Source organism: Lolium perenne, chromosome 2 (assembly GCF_019359855.2).
Source record: "Lolium perenne isolate Kyuss_39 chromosome 2, Kyuss_2.0, whole genome shotgun sequence".
NCBI lineage: Eukaryota > Viridiplantae > Streptophyta > Magnoliopsida > Poales > Poaceae > Lolium > Lolium perenne.
In genome coordinates, this window is record NC_067245.2 from 65,778,499 (window position 1) to 65,800,931 (window position 22,433).

The 22,433-nt window shown below is 45.5% G+C and overlaps 1 protein-coding gene across 1 annotated transcript; it reads right to left on the bottom strand.

The window, feature by feature from the left end:
• Positions 1 to 810: 810 nt before the first annotated feature.
• On the bottom strand, positions 811 to 5,664 carry LOC127332826 (uncharacterized). Its single transcript, XM_051359165.2, has 7 exons — positions 5,256 to 5,664; positions 4,599 to 4,742; positions 3,826 to 3,924; positions 3,625 to 3,701; positions 3,234 to 3,342; positions 1,541 to 1,869; positions 811 to 1,166 (listed from the first exon to the last, which is right to left on the bottom strand). The coding sequence occupies exons 1-7, from the start codon at positions 5,323 to 5,325 to the stop codon at positions 1,074 to 1,076; spliced, it is 921 nt and encodes a 306-aa protein (XP_051215125.1). The 5' UTR covers positions 5,326 to 5,664; the 3' UTR covers positions 811 to 1,073.
• Positions 5,665 to 22,433: the final 16,769 nt, after the last annotated feature.

Sequence of the window (22,433 nt, forward strand, 5' to 3'; positions counted from 1 at the left end):
TCACCGCCTTGCTCCGGGTCAGCGGGGACCTGCTGCTGCTTGTCCTACTGCGCCGCCTCCTCCATCGCATCAGCTTCTGCATCTGCTATCTACGCCTCGTCCCACTCATTGAACCGTGAGTCCTCGGAGTTGAAGGCGATGTCGGCGTCGGGTTGCGGCTGTGGCTGTGGTGGTGTTTGCGACGCCGCAGACGGCGTGCGTCCGTTGCGGCCAAGCATCGAATACGTCGTATGGAACCGCCGTGACATTGTTGTGGTGGAGAGGAGAGGATAGCACGACGGCGGTAGTGGAGATGAGAGAGGATACCGCGGCGGCGATGGAGAGTAGAGGATAGCGTCGCGATGGTGGAGGGCGTACTAAATAGGGGTGCCAGCTAGCCGCACAACAGCCAAGGCGTCGCATTTACAGCAGCGTCTGTGCATGGACCGGTGGTTTCATCGACGGTCGGCCACGCTTCAGCCGAGGCGTCGCATTTATGATGCACCTGTCGCTTCGAGTCACTGCCAAGCGGCCCCACCCGCAAAAATCGACGTGCCGCAAGGCGTTGGTGCGCCCGATTCGCGCCCTCCACGAAGGGGACGGCACGGAGTTGCTGACGTTTCTATTGGGCTCGAAACCGCACTAACGCTTTTTGGGACACGCCGGTGTGAGCCCAAAAATCACGCCGGCCCTCAAATAGCTATCGAGACCACCGGTGGAGATGCTCTAACCTGGGACAAAGCTTACCGTTTTCCAGAACGGTAGCTGCTGATTTTGGACACAAAATGGCGAGAGATGTTTGCTAATTTGCTATACCACCACGACACATAATTTCCAGCTTAGACTTCATCCAATTAGATCACGAGAAACATGCACTCCAGGGCTACAATTCACCTTACAAATTGATCTATCCAGTCCCAGCTTGTTACAGTCACACCATACCTATCACAATGTCAATGACCCTACGGACTAGGACTACGGTAGCAACAGCTTGCACTTCTGTGCACTCTCCAGAGAAGGACAAAAAAAAAAGTAGAGGAGCAACAAGACGCGGCCAGTCTTCGGCCACAGAGAGGGAGCAGCTGCTGCTGGCCTCAGTAGTAAATGGAGAGGGTGCGGTGATGAGACAGCGCCATGTTCTGAACGCCAACCGACCAGAGCCAGAGATCAAGGTCAATGCTCAGAAGCTGCCACGGAAAAGTAAAAGAGCAAAGTGAGCTCCAAGTTGAAATAATGCAACATTGACTGCTTGCCTTCGAGGATAAGTCATAGGTAGCACATGAAAAAAAAGAAAATTTACATATACCTACAGTTATTAGCATCTTTCGACCGTGTAATGAACTAAACCTATTCAATTTGATTTCTTGTCTTCTCAATGATAAAAGAGTACTACTGAAATGAACCTACACTATTTGCAACGGTTAGTTTCTGTACAGTGGTAATAACACGACATTTACCAGGCAGGAGTGCAGGTCACAGAATAAATATCACGGAAGCATCAGGCGAACCTGATTCAGATGTGGTCATTCGGAAAAGAGAGAAAGGATTCAGATGCCCCTACCTGCTTCCCAAACTTTTTGTTGATGAGCTCCCTCATTTTTTCAACGGCATGAACGGAACAAGCACGGATCTCCACCTCCTCTTCGCTTCCAGACACTACCTCCCTATTCGAGTCAATCGAGCAGCATAGATTCGATTCGTATTTCAGTATGCCAAGCTCCCTCAGCACTGCAGGAACGATGTAGTCGGCAAATATGGTGATGGAGTTGATGTCGTGGAACTCTCCATAGTTTTGTCCCTTGAAAGCACCCCACAAATCAGCGACAAATATCTGGGCTCGCTTGTACAGGAAAACCTGGTGTCCCTTGTAAAGTGAGTGATCCCGGAAGCCTGTCAAAATTGGATGGCCACAACTATGTCATGTGAGATGTATGTAAGGTGATCAAAGAAAAATGGGAAGGAAAAATCAACAACATGGATGCATCTTACAAATGTTTCATTCCTAAATCGTTTGTGATTTAGATGAGAATATAAAATGTGACAGAATATTACAGCTAGGCTCTGTTGAATGTTCCACGAGGTAAAGTTACATTCAGATATTTCCGGTGAAAAGGGTAAAATAAAGCAGCAGTCAGGATATAGACAACATTAGCTATCACCTGATTACAGATATGCAGAGAGGCCCGGGGAGTTTCCCTCCTTCTCAACAAAAAAAAAATTAATTACAGATAGTAACAGACTGAATGACCCACGCCTGTACATGGTAACTGGTAAGCTTCCCTGTCTCCAATGAAAAATATGCAGCGCTGCAACCGATGAATCATATCGCATCTGGTTATTCGCTACTGGTATGATGTTTAAGGGTGGGGACGGAGAACATAACACAGTACTTTTTGTAGTGTTTGCACTTAAACTGATGAGCACGCTGTAAAGGGAATGTGCCCTGGTAATGTGGTGAATCTAAAGCTCCACAGTTTTGGAAACCACGGCTTTCTAAAGCCTGGGCATGTAATACCAGAGTTTACAAATACAAAAAATTCAGCAGCAAAAACGAGATTGGGAGCTCTTTTCTCGATACTCCAAGAATGTGGTGCTGCCCATACCACAGTTTTAACACTACAGTTTTTATCATTGCCAAGCAATTCAAAGTATTTAAAACCCTAGGTATTTTTGAGGTATTGCTCAAATACTTTAGAAATACTTTGCATCCAAATACACCCTAAACGAGTTAATCCATGTTTGGGCGAGAATGATGTTCAATATTCTCAAACAAAGAGCATTCAACTGGGAGAAGTGAGAACATCTAGTCTGCAAATAAGGTGTAGACTCACTGTAGCCACATACAAAGATGTGCATATCCAATGGTCCTATGTGGATGTACCTGGCCCAGCCCATTATGCATATCTAGTGGTCCTAGGTAATTTCTGCTTTTCTCCCATTGTAGATACCCACATCTTATTAGTCCCTTTGACAAATGATCCACATACTAGAGAGGGGCCGACGAAAGAACATAATTCCCCAGAACAGTGAAATGGTATCTGCAGAGGCAGGTACAAGCCTACAACAGGACATACTAGACAGAGTCCAAACAAAAATATTACACATGGTTGCTCTAAGAAAGAAGACTGCAAATGATTGAGATCGCGATCTTCAGTATAGCTGGACAAGTACAGCTTAGGACTCCAGTCTAATGAAAACAAAACAGATGAGACTGATGCTATTAAATAGAAGTACATGTGCAACAACAGCGTTACCTGGAAAATGACGGGTAATCAGTTCAATTAGAGATGCAGCAGAGTTTCCAGCAGACTTCACAAGATTAGCGGCGGAGCCTCCAAAGCTTCTTTCAAGCTCCAGACCGACCTTAATCAAGCGACATAATAGTAAATGATTCAGAACAAAATACGCGGAAATTATTTTGAATGTCCACATATACCATGACAGTTGTAGCAGAACAGAATAGAACTAGAGCATATATCAAACTGAAGTGGATAACTATTGTCTAATTTATATATTTTTGCGAAGGTTGCCTAATTTATAAGATGAAGATGGGTGGTAAGATGGAAATTGATGAGTGATGAATCATTCCAATACACGAGCAGTTTCAATACTTCAATATATTGCATATACAATACAAAGTAGTACCTCATGAAGAAGGCGGACTCTTTCCTCCTCAATTGGCAGTGGGCGCGGCCAGTTCAGCAGTTCTCTAAGTTGGGGCCCTACATTTTGTAACAATCATGTTTCCTTCCATTTAGCAAAATCTACTGGAAGGAATAGTTTCTTTTGCGAAGTGTGAGAACAACTGAACAAGAACAAAGGAACATGGAAGAATTGAAACTGTACCAGTGTAGTTCTTGAGACGATCTGCATCAAGTGCTGTCTTATCTTTCTCTAAGGCTAACTTAAGCCCAGAAGCCAAATTGTCATAGGTCAAGTCCTTGTCTGTTCAGTTGGCAAAATATCATTAGTATAGTCAAATCATCACAACACAAATGGAAGAAACTATACAAAAACAATAAATAGTGGCCCAAAGAAGTCAATTGTAGTTTTATCAGACTATGCCAGTTATTCCTCAGTTAGAAAAAACGAGGAGTTCTCTAAAAGAAGGCCAATAATATAGTGAAGAATAGCTGAGAGCAATAGCAGTTACTCAGGGCAAGTTAGTGCGCAGATAAAAAAATATTAAAGGAGAATACAGTATCTGAATAACCTTAATCATTGTTAATAGTAAAGACAAATAATAAACGGCATCCTCACCTCTCCTAGCAAATTGTTTACAACGTCACATCACAAAAGGTTGTTGATAGAAGAAAATCATGTATAGCTACCAATTTCTTTACTGAAGGTAGAAATATCCTTTCGTTCCTTGTGGTGTAAGCACTAGTCTATCTAGGAAGTTGATTTCTGCACTCTAAAAATCTTATTGCCTACATATAAGTCATGAGAAGAATACTGCACCGACTGAATGTATTATACAGGAGCAAAAGATGTACAAAGAGAGAGTGGCACTGTCTGAACGTATTATTGCTTTCTGTGCTAATGCTTTTAGAACCTGTCATGCAAGATACCATAAAACATGTTCAGAACACTAACTGCATTGCTGGTTGAACTTATACCTGGCCAGAAGCAGAAGTTGAGTGCATCCAAGACAAAGAGGTACTGCACGGTGAGCGGTCCATTGTCGAAGTAATGAATTCCTTCGAAATCCCACTCAATTTTCGGAACATTTCCCTGGATTTTGTCCACGGCCTTCTCAATCTCTGTGAAATCACAGACACATGGGTAAAGGGAACATAACTTAGAACCCTACCTTATCAATCGCTCTGAAAACAAACTAATGAAAAACTGACGAACATCGATATGAGCATCAGGTTGTTCTTTCATCAGAAAATGCTGAAAGCTGTCCGAAACAACCTGTAAGAAATACCAACTAGGAGAACAGGGATCTAAAACCTGAACAACGGAACCAAATCCAAGAACCCGAGAATTAACTCGGATCTCTTGCAGGGTCAATCAATCAGATACTGCTACGGCATCAGCATGTATCGCAGAATAGGAATACAGTTAGCTAATACAGAAGATGGAATAGAAAATCCTATGAAGAGTTGAAGACGATTCTCCGTGGGCACACAAATCCTAGTACCGTCCAGGACAAAATCCCTATGAAGACGATACGGCCTGGTCCTAGAAATCCTAGTAGTATTCAGGGAACATCGCCTAGAAACAACAAGAACTGATAACAGGCCCTAACAGGATCGAAAACAGAGGAATACCTAACATGTCGACCTTGACGTGGGAGGAGCGGCTGGCGACCCACGCCGCCGACGCGCGCACGGCCTCCATGGCGGCGGGGCGATTAGGATAAGGCCGCGAGAGGGACGGGTTCGGTCGGGGCGGCGAGTCGGGGAGGATTTAGGGGTGGGGGGGTGGAGGAAGTGGAAACTGACGGCGGAGTGGTGGTGTGGCTGTGGTCCGTGACCGCGAGGCGGGTTTTAGCGCTTTTCTTCCGGACGGAGGGGTTTTGGTTGGATTCTTGCTGCTGGCTGCTGATGCGTCTCGATGGGCGCTTCCAATAGGGCCTCGGAGAGCTCCCACTTGGCAGAGCACGAGGAATTGCGCGGCCCACGCAACGACTGGCTGTCCTGGCGTGGTCCGCTCAGTTTGACCCAACTCGCCTCTTTTTTCTTTCACAGAGTATGCTAAAATGGCATGCTCTCTAATTCATATTAGTCTTTACTATTATATTTGAGTTGGTACGTCGTCAAAAATATTTGATGTCAAAGATTGAAGATATTTTGACCACTCAATCTTACTAAACGTTTCCCGCTTGCCATCCAACAATTTGTTATATACTTACCAAAACAAACGACAAAATTAGATCGGAAATTCATTTAACGGGAATCAATCACAGGAGATCAATCACGGAAAAATTGCCATACAACGGACGGAAATCCATTTATGCTTTCCCAGATATCAATCCATACAACGGACGGGAATCCATCTCCACTATCTCCATCCATCCATCCATCCACTACTATTAAAGCCACGAAGTTGGCAGGAACATCTAATCTCGGCTTTCCATTCTCCAAGATCTGACGGTTAAGGTCTCTACAATGACACTGCGAAACAGACGCAACCATTGGAATAGGAACTTACAGGTACGCTGGCATGATTTTCCGGGATTGCCGCTAATCACGTACTCCACGATCCGGAAACAATTCCATCTTCCCATAATTATCTGCATGACCACGAGCACCATGCTCCAAGCTTCTAAGTTCTAACCGTCTCGCCCATCGTCCTTTCACAGACGCCGTGTTCGACGATCGTTCGACGTACCAGAGCAAAACGTGCGCGAGAGAGAGGCACGCTCAGATCGTGGGCAGGTCGCTAGGATGGGCAGCGACGCACCAGGGTTCTCTTTCTCAGGCGTGACGGCGGTCGTGGCAGGTCCGGCATGGTGGCTCAGGTGGACAGCGGCCAGCACCTGGGCGATTGACACGGCCTCCTTGGAGCAGTCGTGATTTTCAATGATCAACTCATGGCGTCGATTAAATAGCTAGCGTTGGAGCTGGTGCCGGAGCATATCGCCACAGGTCTGAGGAGGTCACCAGATCGCCATCATCAAGAGCGCCGTCATGCACCTGGTGGACGTTGACGGAGGAACAGGTGATTGGGTCCTGCGGCCTAAGCATTGTGCTCGTACGTGACTAATGTATGTGAATGTGGAAGTGGGCAAAGATTAGGCATGGCTCGTGCGTGGTATCACAAGGACCGACACTCGTGAAGTTGTTGATGTATGCAGGCAGATCGATCGTGTGGAGGTTGCAGATGGCCATTAGGTCACCCGGGGTGAGTTGCTTACTTTTATACCTAGCAATACCTCGAATAGTTATATTTTCAATGGAGAATTCTGCACAGAAGACATAACTCTCTTTTTGGTTGTAAGTATGACGACCCCATGAGCACTCAACTGATTTTAGTGTTTCTCCCTCTGCCTATCTCTCTCTCTCGCTGGTGAAGATTTTCCTAAACAAAATGCATTGCTAGAGGTCCTGGGCCGGGCCATACATATTCAGGGCCCCGGGGCAGAGACACAAAAAGGGCCCTTATTGACAATAAAAAAAATAGAATGCATTGTATTTCAAAAGCAACGCTGTACATATATATCATTATATTGATGGTCTTTGAACTCAAATAACTACATCATGGAAACATTATAGTTCTACAAATGATCAATCTTCCAAGTGCCATAAAAAGACCATCAATTCATCTGCAAAACAAACAACTTTGTCAAACTGATTGTTATTTGAAGCTTTTGTTCTACCATATAAGATATGAAGTTAATGAACAAGAAATTACATCAGTTTCCATCATCTTCATTCTGCTATGTTCTTCACGCGGTAAAAACTTCTCAATCTGCAATGCTCTTCACTCCATGTCTTCACCGGAACAAAACTTCCCCAAAGTTCACTACATATGGCAAAGCAAAGCAATCTTAACACTGCATGTTTATACTATGATGAACAAATTGAAGGAGATATGCCCTAGAGGCAATAATAAAGTGGTTATTATTTATATCTTTATGTTTATGATAAATGTTTATATATCATGCTATAATTGTATTAACCGAAACATTAGTACATGTGTGATATGTAGACAAACAAAGAAGTCCCTAGTATGCCTCTTAACTAGCTTGTTGATTAATGGATGATTAGTTTCATAATCATGAACATTGGATGTTATTAATAACAAGGTTATGTCATTGTATGAATGATGTAATGGACACACCCAATTAAGCGTAGCATAAGATCTCGTCATTAAGTTATTTGCTATAAGCTTTCGATACATAGTTACCTAGTCCTTATGACCATGAGATCATGTAAATCACTTGTACCGGAAAGGTACTTTGATTACACCAAACACCACTGCGTAAATGGGTGGCTATAAAGGTGGGATTAAGTATCCGGAAAGTATGAGTTGAGGCATATGGATCAACAGTGGGATTTGTCCATCCCGATGACGGATAGATATACTCTGGGCCCTCTCGGTGGAATGTCGTCTAAATGTCTTGCAAGCATATGAATGAGTTCATAAGAGACCACATACCACGGCATTTGAGTAAAGAGTACTTGTCAGGAGACGAGGTTTAACAAGGTATAGAGTGATACCGAAGATCAAACCTCGGACAAGTAAAATATCGCGTGACAAAGGGAATTGGTATTGTATGTGAATGGTTCATTCGATCACTAAAGTCATCGTTGAATATGTGGGAGCCATTATGGATCTCCAGATCCCGCTATTGGTTATTGGTCGGAGTGAGTACTCAACCATGTCCGCATAGTTCACGAACCGTAGGGTGACACACTTAAAGTTGGATGTTGAAATGGTAGAACTTGAATATGGAATGGAGTTCGAATATTTGTTCGGAGTCCCGGATGAGATCCCGGACATCACGAGGAGTTCTGGAATGGTCCGGAGAATAAGATTCATATATAGGAAGTCATATTCCAAGTTTGGAAATGATCCGGTGCATTTATGGCAGGTTCTAGAAGGTTCTAGAAAAGTCCGGAAGAATGGCACTTTGGAAAGTGGAGTCCCGAAGAGACTCCACTTGCATGACCAGCCAACCCTAAAGGGGAGGAGTCCAAGGTGGACTCCCTAGGGTGGCCGGCCAGCCCACCTCAAGGAAAGGTGGGAGTCCCACCTTGGGTAGGACTCCTCCTTGAGTAGGTTTCCCACATATGGGAGGTTTTAGTGTTGGGGTCTTATTCGAAGACTTGGACTAGAACTCTTGGGGCTTCCACCTATATAATGAGGGGCATAGAGAGGGGGCTGACCACTTCAAGCCTCAGCCTTGGCCGCACCCCTTAGAGGGCCGGCGCCCAACCCCCCTCTCTCCCCAAACCCTAGCGGTCTCTCTCCTCCACCACATCCCGCACGCTTAAGCGAAGCTCCGCCGGATTTCTCCACCACCACCGACACCACGCCGTCGTGCTGTCGGATTCAAGAGGAGCTACTACTTCCGCTGCCCGCTGGAACGGGGAGGTGGACGTCGTCTTCATCAACAACCGAACGTGTGACCGAGTACGGAGGTGCTGCCCGTTCGTGGCGCCGGAACCGATCGTGATCAAGATCTTCTACGCGCTTTTGCAAGCGGCAAGTGATCGTCTACCGCAGCAATAAGAGCCTACTCTTATAGGCTTTGGAATCTCTTCAAGGGTTAGTCTTGATCATCCCCTCGTTGCTACCGTCTTCTAGATTGCATCTTGGCTTGGATTGCATGTTCGCGGTAGGAAATTTTTTGTTTTCTATGCAACGTTATCCTACAGTGGTATCAGAGCCGTGTCTATGCATAGATGGTTGCACGAGTAGAACACAATGGTTTTGTGGGCGTTGATGCTCTTGTTATCTTTAGTTTGAGTACTTTGCATCTTTGTGGCATAGTGGGATGAAGCGGCTCGGACTAACTTTACATGACCGCGTTCATGAGACTTGTTCCTCGTTCGACATGCAACTTGTATTGCATAAGAGGCTTTGCGGGTGTCTGTCTCTCCTACTATAGTGAAGATTCAATTTACTCTTCTATTGATAACACTAGTATCACCGTTGTGGTTCATGTTCGTAGGTAGATTAGATCTTACTCGAAAACCCTAAACCACGTAAAATATGCAAACCAAATTAGAGACGTCTAACTTGTTTTTGCAGGGTTTGGTGATGTGATATGGCCATAATGTGATGATGAATATGTATGAGATGATCATTATTGTATTGTGGCAACCGGCAGGAGCCTTATGGTTGTCTTTAATTTTCATGTTGAGTAGTATTTCAAAGTAGTTGTAATAGTTGCTACATGAGGTGAACAACCATGAAGCCGGCGCCATGAACCTTGACGCTACGCCGACGATGATGGAGATCATGCCCAAAGATGATGGAGATCATGTCCGTGCTTTGGAGATGAAGATCAAAGGCGCAAAGACAAAAGGGCCATATCATATCACATATGAACTGCATGTGATGTTAATCCTTTTATGCATCTTATTTTGCTTAGATCGCGACGGTAGCATTATAAGATGATCCCTCACATTAATATCAAGATAATAAAGTGTTCTCCTCGTATGCACCGTTGTAACAGTTCGTCGTTTCGAAGCATCTCGTGATGATCGGATGTGATAGATTCAACGATTCACATACAACGGGTGTAAGCCATGTTGCACACGCGGAATACTTGGGTTTGCTTGACGAGCCTAGCATGTACAGACATGGCCTCGGGACAACGGAAACCGAAAGGTTGAACACGAGTCATATGGATGATATGATCAACATGTTGATGTTCACCATTGAAGCTACATCATCTCACGTGATGATCGGTTTTTGGTGTAGTGAATTTGGATCGTGTACTACTTAACAACTATGAGGGATGTTGTATTAAGTGGGAGTTCATTAGTAATTAGATTAAAACATGAACTAATTATCATAAACATAGTCTGAGTAGTATTTTGAATTAATTTTGTAGTATTGGCATCCGTTTACTACTATGCGCTAGTCTTATAATTGAGATAGAAATACTGTTAAAATCTGACAAGAAACTTTACGGATTAGTACCGTATTGTTAAAGAATCAAGAATTGATTAAGTCCTATTGCAAACTTTTAGTAAACCTCACTTTGTTGATTCAGAGAGCTATGGTTTCAATTAGTACCTAAAGTTATCTTGTCTCCATGAAACTTGAAGTTCAAATCTGTTTGAAAAGTAAGGAGCTGAAAATTTAGTTTTCAGAAATAATCAAGGTATGAGATATATGTGATATCTAAGACCTTATTGCAAGATGATTGAATATAATTTCATGAGACTACATGAACTCATAAGTTTTATGGGAATGTACGAAGGTTGAAGACGCAAGGCGTCACAATCCTCCAACTATTGGAGCACTAATGATATTCGCATATCCATGAAGTGACCATCCTTAATATGCACCGTTACTAAAACTCGTCGTTTCGAAGCATCACGTGATGATCGGGTGTGATAGATTCTACGTGTGCATACAACGGGCGCAAGCTAGATTTGCACATGCAAATACCAAGGTTAAAACTTTAGGAGCCTAGCATGTACAGACATGGTCTCGGAAAGTCGTCATGATATGATGGATAAAATTATGAGTGAAATTGTTCATCATATTACAAAGTTACTAATAGTGAAATCTGGAACACTTGTCATATGATGATCAACTTCAAAGTAAGAACCTCAAGGTTATTGGTATTTGACCAACAAACCTAGAAGTTATTAATGTTGAAGTGTTTTTCTGAATAATGAGGAAAGCTAAAAGAGAAACTGCAAAAAATATTTTGGCAAAAAGAAAGAAAAGACTAGAAAGTCTAGCTCAGGTGTATATAAATGATATACATGTTATGGTTGTATTCCTAGTTAGGTCACACTATGAAATTCTTGGGTATTAGTACTATATTGGTTGGTATGAAGTGTCATACAAAACAACGCAATACAAGAATACAATGGCCTAACTGACTGACAAGGAATATGATAAGAATGCATATCTGGAACAAAAATAAAGTGTTATTATGTTCATCGTTGGCATTCTATCTAGCCCTTAGAATTTATAATAAAGAACTTAATAATTGTTATTTTGCTCTGGTCAAATGAAAACAATGAGTTGTTCAAATTATGACATTACTCCATGTACGATGGATAAGTTATTATAAATCTTAATGGTGAAACACACATACATAACACTGACGCTAAAATGCCATAAGGCAAATGATTTGAATTCCACTTATTTGTGGAACCGCCATTTAGGTCATGTTAGAAAGGAACTGCATGAAGGAACTCCATGCAAATGGATTTTTGGAGTCATTTGATTTTTTGAATCATTTGGCGCTTGCAAATCTTTTCTAAAGAGAATGATTAAAATACCGTTCATAGGCCAAAAGTTGAACGGGAAACTAACTCAGTGGAAAAATACATGATGATGTATGTGGTTCACTGGGCATGGTTGTGTGCGGGAGATTCTTCTACTTCATGAAAACTTTCAACAATGAATTGAGTATATATATGTGGATATATTCAATAAGAGAGAAGTTTGAAACATTTGAATGGATTCAAATAAATTTCAGCATGAAGTAGAAATCATCGTAATAGAAAAGTCAAATATCTATGATTGGATCATGGTGAAAATATTTGAGTTACGAGTTTTAGCGAACATCTAAGAGAGTTATGAAATTGTTCTACAACTTACGTTTCTTGGAGTATCATAGTGATGATAAAGTATCCAAGAGATATATCCAAACTTTGTTGGATCAATGATGAGATAAAATATTGATGCCATTATATTTTTGTGGATTATGCTTTAGTGACTACCGCTTTTACACTGAATAGAGCATCATCATGATCCGTAGAAATGACACCATACGAGTTATGGCATGGGTATAAACCCAATAGTCCTTTCTTTAAATTTTGGTCTAAAAGTTAACAACCAAAATCGGATGAATGTCTTTGTTGGTTATCCCAGAGAATTGATTGGGAATTCTTCCCACTATGGAGACAAAGACAAAAGTGTTTGTCAATGTTTCTTATTTCCAAGAAATTGTTTCTAGTGAAGTATTTGAGTGGGAGGACAATATAATTTGATAAGGTTTATGAACCTGAGCATAATGATCAGAGTAGCGCATCATCGGAATTGGTTTCGGAAGCGGCCACAACGATCATGGCTCCCATGACTACAAAGTGTTTTAGCCATGGAGATCGAAGTACATATTGAACCTTGTAGGTATGGTTTACTTTGTGATCAAATAAATGATTTGTGGACAAAGGATTGATTTTGAACAATGATAAACCAACTACAAACAAAGAAGTTATGATGGGCCCTGACTCCGTTAAAATGGCTATACGCCATGAAATCCAAGATAGATGAATACTTTTTGAAAGTAAATGGATCTATAAAATTGATGGACTTGGATGAAATATCTTTGAATAAGCTCGACTTGTCGAAAAGTTGTTTACAACAAAGTTCAAAGAGTTAACTACGATAAGATTAGATCTTCCGTAGCAATGCTTATAGTCTATGTGGATTATTCTAGTAATCACTACATATTTCTTTTATGAGATATGTTAGTAGGATGGCAAAATACATTACTTATCAGAAGTGTGTATTAAAGGTGTATACAAGATACAACCAAGAGTTTTGCTGGTCCGTGGAATACTAGATAGGTATACAAACTTCAATTGGATGAAGTAAGTATCTCGGAGTTGGAATCTTCACCAGATGAAATAGTCAAAGAGTTTTTGATTTCATCAAAGACGATGAAGAGGCTTGCGTTTACAAGAAATTAAGTGGGAGCGCTGAGACATATTTATAATACTTATGTAGATGACATATAGTTGGTTATAAATGATGTAATTATATACTTGATTAAAAAGGTTTCATTGAGAATTAACTTCAATGAAAGGATATGGACTGAAACAATTTTAGTGTCAAGATCTATGAAGATAGATTGAAACACATAAATAAGTTTAAGTCAAAGTACATATGATGGATATTGAAGTAGTTCAATATAGAAATATTAAGAAAATGTTCTTGTCATGTGAAGGTTTAACAAGACTTAAGTGTATCTGACACTCAATGAGTAAAAACACATGAGTGATTATAGATCACGAATAATATGTACACAATCAGATATCATGTTCTATAAAGTGTTATGAGCATTTACCAGAATGATTCATATGATGATCATTGGGAGACAGTAAGAATATCCTTGAGTACTTTAGAAGAACTAAGGATATATATATATATTTTTGTATGAAGAAATGACAAACAAATCGCTGTAAGGTGTTACACCGATATTGGTTTTGTCACATATAAAATATAATTTCAATCTCAAATTTGACTAAGTATTGTTTAAAAAGTAGCACAATGAGCTAGAAGTTGTCTATGCTAGATTTAGAAGAGTTCTAAATATTATGACGGATTCTACAAAAGAAGGCAGATTATGTCATTGTTTTGACAATGACAAAAGATGTTAAGTCAAGAGGTTCTTTGAGAACTTGGTGTAGTTCCGACAGAGTCAGAACTTTGAAGCTATATTGTATGTGACAATATTAGTGACATATTTCAAACCGCGGAATTAAAGTTCCACCAGAAGACCAAACATAATTAATGCCGACTCATTTGGAAATGAGTGATGCGTTGAGACGCAAATGAATTACAAAATACATACGTTTCTGAGCATGTCAGATCCGTTGACTAAAACCTCTCCCGTGAGCAAAACATGATAAAACACCAGAAGGCCAAGGTGTTATATCTTTACAAATGTAAACTAGATTATTGACTCTAGTGCAAGTGGGAGACTGAAGGAGATATGCCCTAGAGGCAATAATAAAGTGGTTATTATTTATATCTTTATGTTTATGATAAATGTTTATATATCATGCTATAATTGTATTAACCGAAACATTAGTACATGTGTGATATGTAGACAAACAAAGAAGTCCCTAGTATGCCTCTTAACTAGCTTGTTGATTAATGGATGATTAGTTTCATAATCATGAACATTGGATGTTATTAATAACAAGGTTATGTCATTGTATGAATGATGTAATGGACACACCCAATTAAGCGTAGCATAAGATCTCGTCATTAAGTTATTTGCTATAAGCTTTCGATACATAGTTACCTAGTCCTTATGACCATGAGATCATGTAAATCACTTGTACCGGAAAGGTACTTTGATTACACCAAACACCACTACGTAAATGGGTGGCTATAAAGGTGGGATTAAGTATCCGGAAAGTATGAGTTGAGGCATATGGATCAACAGTGGGATTTGTCCATCCCGATGACGGATAGATATACTCTGGGCCCTCTCGGTGGAATGTCGTCTAAATGTCTTGCAAGCATATGAATGAGTTCATAAGAGACCACATACCACGGTACGAGTAAAGAGTACTTGTCAGGAGACGAGGTTTAACAAGGTATAGAGTGATACCGAAGATCAAACCTCGGACAAGTAAAATATCGCGTGACAAAGGGAATTGGTATTGTATGTGAATGGTTCATTCGATCACTAAAGTCATCGTTGAATATGTGGGAGCCATTATGGATCTCCAGATCCCGCTATTGGTTATTGGTCGGAGTGAGTACTCAACCATGTCCGCATAGTTCACGAACCGTAGGGTGACACACTTAAAGTTGGATGTTGAAATGGTAGAACTTGAATATGGAATGGAGTTCGAATATTTGTTCGGAGTCCCGGATGAGATCCCGGACATCACGAGGAGTTCCGGAATGGTCCGGAGAATAAGATTCATATATAGGAAGTCATATTCCAAGTTTGGAAATGATCCGGTGCATTTATGGCAGGTTCTAGAAGGTTCTAGAAAAGTCCGGAAGAATGGCACTTTGGAAAGTGGAGTCCCGAAGAGACTCCACTTGCATGACCAGCCAACCCTAAAGGGGAGGAGTCCAAGGTGGACTCCCCTAGGGTGGCCGGCCAGCCCACCTCAAGGAAAGGTGGGAGTCCCACCTTGGGTAGGACTCCCTCCTTGAGTAGGTTTCCCACATATGGGAGGTTTTAGTGTTGGGGTCTTATTCGAAGACTTGGACTAGAACTCTTGGGGCTTCCACCTATATAATGAGGGGCATAGAGAGGGGGCTGACCACTTCAAGCCTCAGCCTTGGCCGCACCCCTTAGAGGGCCGGCGCCCAACCCCCCTCTCTCCCCAAACCCTAGCGGTCTCTCTCCTCCACCACATCCCGCACGCTTAAGCGAAGCTCCGCCGGATTTCTCCACCACCACCGACACCACGCCGTCGTGCTGTCGGATTCAAGAGGAGCTACTACTTCCGCTGCCCGCTGGAACGGGGAGGTGGACGTCGTCTTCATCAACAACCGAACGTGTGACCGAGTACGGAGGTGCTGCTCGTTCGTGGCGCCGGAACCGATCGTGATCAAGATCTTCTACGCGCTTTTGCAAGCGGCAAGTGATCGTCTACCGCAGCAATAAGAGCCTACTCTTATAGGCTTTGGAATCTCTTCAAGGGTTAGTCTTGATCATCCCCTCGTTGCTACCGTCTTCTAGATTGCATCTTGGCTTGGATTGCGTGTTCGCGGTAGGAATATTTTTGTTTTCTATGCAACGTTATCCTACACAAATCTTTTGTTTTCTTTTAACACTTCTAGAGGCAAAGTCATCAATTATCGCATCAACATTTATTTCATCCAGCTTATCTTTCTCAATGCATAAAGTTGCAAGACCGGTCAGTCTTTCCTGTGACATGGATGATCTCAAATAGTTTTTCAACAACTTCAACTTTGAGAAACTACGTTCTGCTGATGCTACAGTGATGGCTTGGGCCTTATTTCTCTTTTCCCAATTCTCTTCCTTATTTTTTTGGGCCTAATACAAGGTATCCTATACTAAACTACTAGCTGGGCCGGGGGCCCTGCCTCGCGAGGGCCCGGGGCGGTCGCCCCGTTGCCCCGCCTTATGGGCCGGCCCTGCTAGAGGAGTAAGAGGTGAAGCATCATTCCCAGTACAACTCACTCTTTTTTTAGTTCCACAAGCATACCCAAACAATTACCGATTGTCTGTCTCTCTCCTCCTCTCCCTGCGGATAAGGTGACCAGGAGGGCGACCAACTCTTCCGGCGCTGGTCTCCGGTGCCCTCTCTCCCCTGACGGCCTTTCGCCATCGATGGGGGAGGGGTCGCCAGAGCCACGCGCGCTGTTGTGGGTATACTTTATGGGTATATCAACGGCATGGCCTAGATCCGGCAAGCCCGGGTGGCCCATAGTTGGTGATGAGGCATGTGGCCCATCGGGCGGCCCAGTTGCTGTAGATCATGAAGGATGAAGTCCAGCCCAGGAACAGGAAGCCGGATCCTAACCGACCTACGAAGGAGGCCGGATCCGTGGAGGCCCATAAAGTATCCGGATCCAGCACGTACTTGGAGGAAGGCGGATCCTTGACGTATACGGCAAGACATTGTACCGTAGTTAGGCAACTTGTATTCCGGCTAGGACTCTCCATGTAAACCCTAGATCCGTGCGCTTATATAAGCCGGATCCCGGGAGCCCTAGAGGCACAACCACAACTCATTGTAACAACACGAAAGCGCCAGATAATTCCAGACAAGCAGCAGTAGGCCCTGTTATCGTGCAGGTGTTCCGAAGCTGGGTAAATCGCGTACCACCGTCCCGAGAGCACTCCGCCCTATGGCCCCTACTTCTTCTCCCCCTCGTGAGGATCCCTCCTCCGAGGTACCGTCGAATAGGCAACGACAGTTGGCGCCCACCGTGGGGCCTGTGGCATCTGGAGGCCGGAACCGGGAGGGTTCCGCCATGGGAAGCTACGACGACACCATCGCTATGGGGCGCGTCCTCTACGCCGGAAATCTGCCGATCGTCCCTCCCGATCGTCCCAATTGGCGGCATACACATCTTCATCAGGGAAACCATCGATTCCGACGGAAACCCACTGGTAAGTAACGCAGACGCGACCGCCGCAGAGCTGGACGCTGTCGCGAAGATCCGATCTGAGATGCAGGAGCTTCCCAAGGAAGATTCCGCCTCGGATCTGGAATTTTCAAAGCCCACCCAATCCGCCCCTGAGCAGGAAACAACGGTGGAAGACCAATGCAGATCCGCCTGGGTCTCCCAGGTGTTAGAAAAGCAGAGGTGCCACTTCGTACACTTCTTGGCCCATACCGCTGGAACCGCCCCTCAAGAAGACGGAGCTGGCCCTGAGCAGGTAGAGGCACCGGAAAACGACGCAGATCCGGATCAGGCTGAGCCTGTCGGAAAAAGCGAAACTCCGGCTGAAGAGTCGATTTTGGGCAATCTGAGCCCAATTTCCGGAGATACCCCCTCCATGGATACTGACGAGTTTAACCGCAAGCTAGGGGAGTACGGTTTCGGTGGTCAGCCTGAAGTCGACTCCGCCCAGCCTAAGCAGGTTCTCGCAACTGTAGCAGCGCTGGGACAAACTGGATCTGAAGAGGCAACCAACCAATCCGACCCTCAGCCATCCCGCCAAGGATCTCCAATGTCGCGGGAGCGACCCCGCAGGGATTCTTCCTCGGAGGAACTCCTGTCAGCTGAAGAGATGGTTGCACGAGCAGTTCTTAACAAACCTATAACCCCGGGCGACGCCGCAGATCCGGAGGCTCTAGAGGCCACTAGAAAGGTAATGCTGGCCACAGCCAAGAAGCTCGCCGATGCCGCAGCCGCATTAAGGGAAGAAAGGGAAGAAGCTGCAGGTTTGGCGGACCAATTCGACAGACAGGATCGCGAAATTGCTGCCACACTCGAGCAGGTCAAGAGCATGGCGCAAGAGTGGGAAGTAAAGATGACCTATGCGCAGGCGGAGGCCGATTGAATTGTTAGAGATGCAATTCCGCCTCGCAGAATCAACTTCGCCACGCCCGCAGAGCAACAACCGCTGGAAACCCCAAAGGACAACATGCTAAAAGCTGCGGAGCTGTTGAAGAAGAAGGACGAAGAGGTTGATATCAACTACCTCCGCAAACTTGTCGCTTCAGCAATGCAGCAGCAAAGCAAGGCGGATACTTCGCGCAGGTTAGAATCCAATCCGGATAACTGTGTATCCACCGCGCAGAAGAATGCTCGCGCCGATCGGCATCCCGATGATGAATCACACACCGGATCCTCGGAGCGCAGAAGAAGAACCAGGGAACACCCAAATCCGATCCCCGTTCCGTCAAAGACGCCTTCGTCAGATCCAAGAAAGGGAAAGGATGCAATGTACTCTGGACGAGACAAATATCGCAATCCCTCTCCTCCGCCTAATGGTTACCCGCGACCCCCTCGCCGCCGTAGTCCAGCCGGAAACACCAGGCCCCCAGGGCATGGTGGGATTGTTATCCGCGACAACGTGCTGCCAAGAAACAGAAACAGGGAGCGCTCGCCGGAACCACGCCGGAACCAGAACAATGTTCGTGAGCCCGAGCCCAGGAGGAATCGGAATGAGGAGCGCGACCCAGAGCCTCGCCGGAGCCACGACCCAGAGCCTCGCCGGAGCCGGAACGACCAGGGCAGCCAGCGCCATGGCGAAGGCAGCCACAGGAGCCGGAGCCAGCACCGGGAAGGCCGAGGAGAATCAGATGGCGGAAGCAAGAAATCGGACCGACCACCTCGCAGGTCTCCCTCACCACCACCTAGCGGTGGCGGCGGAGGTGGAGGCGGAGGCGACGGCTGGAGATCTCGCTCTTGCTCACAATCCACTCGCCACGGCTCGCGCGACGCGCGGGAACGCCTCAATGAATACAGAACTGACTACATTGGTCCGAAGTGCTTTGGCAGGATGATTCGAGAGGAACCAAAGCCAAGGATGAACCTCAAGCTACCCGGAAACCTGAAGCATTATGATGGCACCGAAAGGCCGGATACCTGGATTGAGGATTACTATAATGCAGTAACCTTTGCCGGAGGAACCCCTAACATCGCCTGCCGCATGCTCCAGTTGTACCTTGTAGGTCCAGCCCGGATCTGGCTCAGTGACCTCGAGAAGAACTCCATCTTTTGCTGGTTCGACCTGAAGACCGCTTTCGAGAAACACTTCAGAGGCACCTACAAAAGACCTGCCACGGCAAGCGACCTGCAAGCCTGCATCCAGAAGAAGGGAGAAACCTCAAGAAACTACCTCACACGATGGTTGGCATGCAGGAACGAGTGCGAAAACGTCGACCACACCACCGCCATGTACGCTTTCATTGGTGGACTGCAGAGGGGAGGATTGTTGAGGCATACGCTCACTCGTTTGGCTAACTCAACCAAGCTGACTTTGGATGAAATGATCTCCATTGCCAGTGATCATACTGCCGCCGATGATGACGCAGGCGGTGATCTCGCAGCTACAGCAATCCCCCTGCATCAACAAAAGAAGAACCGTGATAACGGCAACAACAGCAGCCATAAGCGCAAGAACCCTGATGACCAGAAGAGTGGCGGATCCGAGATGGTCACCATGGCGTTTCAACGCGGAGGTTCAGGAGGCGAAAGAGGACGCGGTCGTGGAGGCGGAGCCGGCAGGGGTCAGCAGCATGCCACTGAGGTCACAGCTGGCGGATCCCGCGCCCCGCAAACCTACGAGGAGTACAGAGACATGCCCTGCCTGGCCCACCTGGATCCGGTTACAGGGAAGTCAACTCACACTAACCGCAACTGCAAGTGGGTCAATGATCTAAAGAACGACCCGGAGGCAGGATACAAGCGAGCCCGGAAGCACCGCCCACGCGGCAAGGGAGGCAAGGGCAAGAACAAGGACAAAGAGGAAGATAGTTCCGAGGCGATGGATGAGGATGATAACTCGCCGGATCCCAAGGCAGGATCCGCAGGTAAATCCAACCCATTCGATAAAAAGAGCGTGGGGGCTTACCACACTTTCCTCGGGACCCCAACAGTACGCGCTGCCAAGTCAGCTACCCGGATCCTGAACACCACAGTTCCGGCTGTACCGCAGTACGTCAGGTGGTCGGAAATCCCGTGCACATTTGATAGGAAGGATCACCCTGCCATTGTGCCAAAAGAATGCTACGCCTTGGTTGTAAGTCCCCGCATAGACGGGTATGACTTCTCCAAGTGCCTCATGGATGGTGGAGCCAGCTTGAACATCATGTACCTGGAGACTCTAGAGCGGATGAACCTCACCAAGGAACAGCTCAAACACAGCAACACTGAGTTTCATGGCGTGGTTCCGGGTAAGAAGGCGAATTCCCTCGGCAGCATCACACTTCCCGTGGCTTTTGGCGATGTTCGCAATTTCCGCGAAGAGAAGATCACATTCGAAGTTGTGCCCTTCAAGAGCTCCTACCACGTCATCTTCGGCAGGCCCACCTACCACAAGTTCCACGCAAGAGCGTGCTACATCTACAACAAGCTCAAGATTCCGGGTCCTAAAGGTATGATTACCGTATCCGGAGACTACAAAAAGGCTCATGAGTGCGAGTTAGGCGAAGCCGCCTTCGCAGAGTCTATGATATCTGGAGAGGAGCTGAAAGGCTACAGAGCCGCGGTGGATCCGACTGAGATGCAGACCACCAAGAAGCAGATCTCCGAGCAAAAAACCTCCTTCAAGGCCGCGATAGAAACCAAGAAGCACGACCTCATCAAAGGCGACCCTTCCAAGCAGGTTTCAGTCGGAGCCAACATGGACCCCAAATAGGAAGACGCGCTCGTCGAGTTCCTCCGCGCTAACATGGATATCTTCGCATGGCAACCTTCTGACATGTCCGGAGTACCTAGGGAACTCGCCGAGCACTACCTCAACATAAATCCGGGGGCTAAACCGGTGAAGCAAGCTATGCGACGCTTTGGAGATAAGAAGCGCCGCGCCATAGGAATGGAACTAGCTAAGTTACTAGAGGCAGGTTTTGTAATAGAAGTTATCCACACCGATTGGGTCGCAAATCCCGTCCTTGTACCCAAAAAGAACACTGAAATACTAAGAATGTGCATCGATTACTCCGGCTTGAACAAGCATTGCCCGAAGGATCCGTTCCCCTTGCCGCGCATTGACCAAGTCATTGATTCGACGGCGGGGGCGGAACTTCTGTGTTTTCTTGATGCGTATTCCGGGTATCATCAGATCCGGATGAAGGAATCCGACCAAAAGGCGACTTCATTCATTACCCCGTTTGGTACTTACTGCTATGTTACTATGCCTTTTGGTTTGAAAAATGCAGGTGCCACCTACCAACGTACGATGCAGCGGTGCCTGAAGGACCAAATTGGTCGGAACGTGCACGCTTACGTCGACGACATCGCGGTCATGACCCGGAAAGGATCCGACCTGATCAGCGACCTCACAGAAACCTTCGACAACCTCCGCAGGTACAAGATGATGTTAAATCCGCTGAAGTGCGTCTTTGGCGTGCCAGCCGGAAAACTCCTTGGCTTCATAGTCTCTCACAGAGGCATTGAGGTTAACCCGGAAAAGATCAAGGCAATCCTGTGTATCAAACGGCCAACTTGTCTCAAAGATGTGCAACGACTAACTGGTTGCGTCGCAGCAATCAGTAGGTTTGTTAGCCGTCTTGGCGAGAAGGCGCTACCTTTGTACAAGCTGCTGAAGAAAACAGACAAATTCGTCTGGGACGACGCAGCCGACGCAGCTCTTCGGGGGTTGAAGGAAATACTCACCTCCCCACCTATCTTGGCAGCTCCAGCAGAGTCAGAGCCAATGCTCCTTTCTCTGGCAGCTACCAATAAAGTGATCAGCCTCGTCATCGTGGTGGAGCGAAAGGAAGAAGGTCATGAATATGACGTCCAAAGACCTGTCTACTACATTAGCAAGGTGCTGACGGAGTCAAAACAAAGATACCCTCACTTTCAGAAGCTAGCTTATGGAGTGTTCCTAGGCAGCCGGAAGCTGAGACACTACTTCCAAGAACACCCAGTAACAGTTGTGAGCAAGGCTCCGCTGTCAA

Excerpts from the sequence above, each read along its gene's own strand:
- LOC127332826 (XM_051359165.2), bottom strand. The coding sequence starts at position 5,325 with ATGGAGGCCGTGCGCGCGTCGGCGGCGTGGGTCGCCAGCCGCTCCTCC. Across the intron at positions 4,743-5,255 it reads CGTCAAGGTCGACATGTTAG|AGATTGAGAAGGCCGTGGAC; the intron begins GTATTCCTCTGT and ends GTGATTTCACAG. Across the intron at positions 1,167-1,540 it reads ACAAAAAGTTTGGGAAGCAG|CTTCTGAGCATTGACCTTGA; the intron begins GTAGGGGCATCT and ends TTTCCGTGGCAG.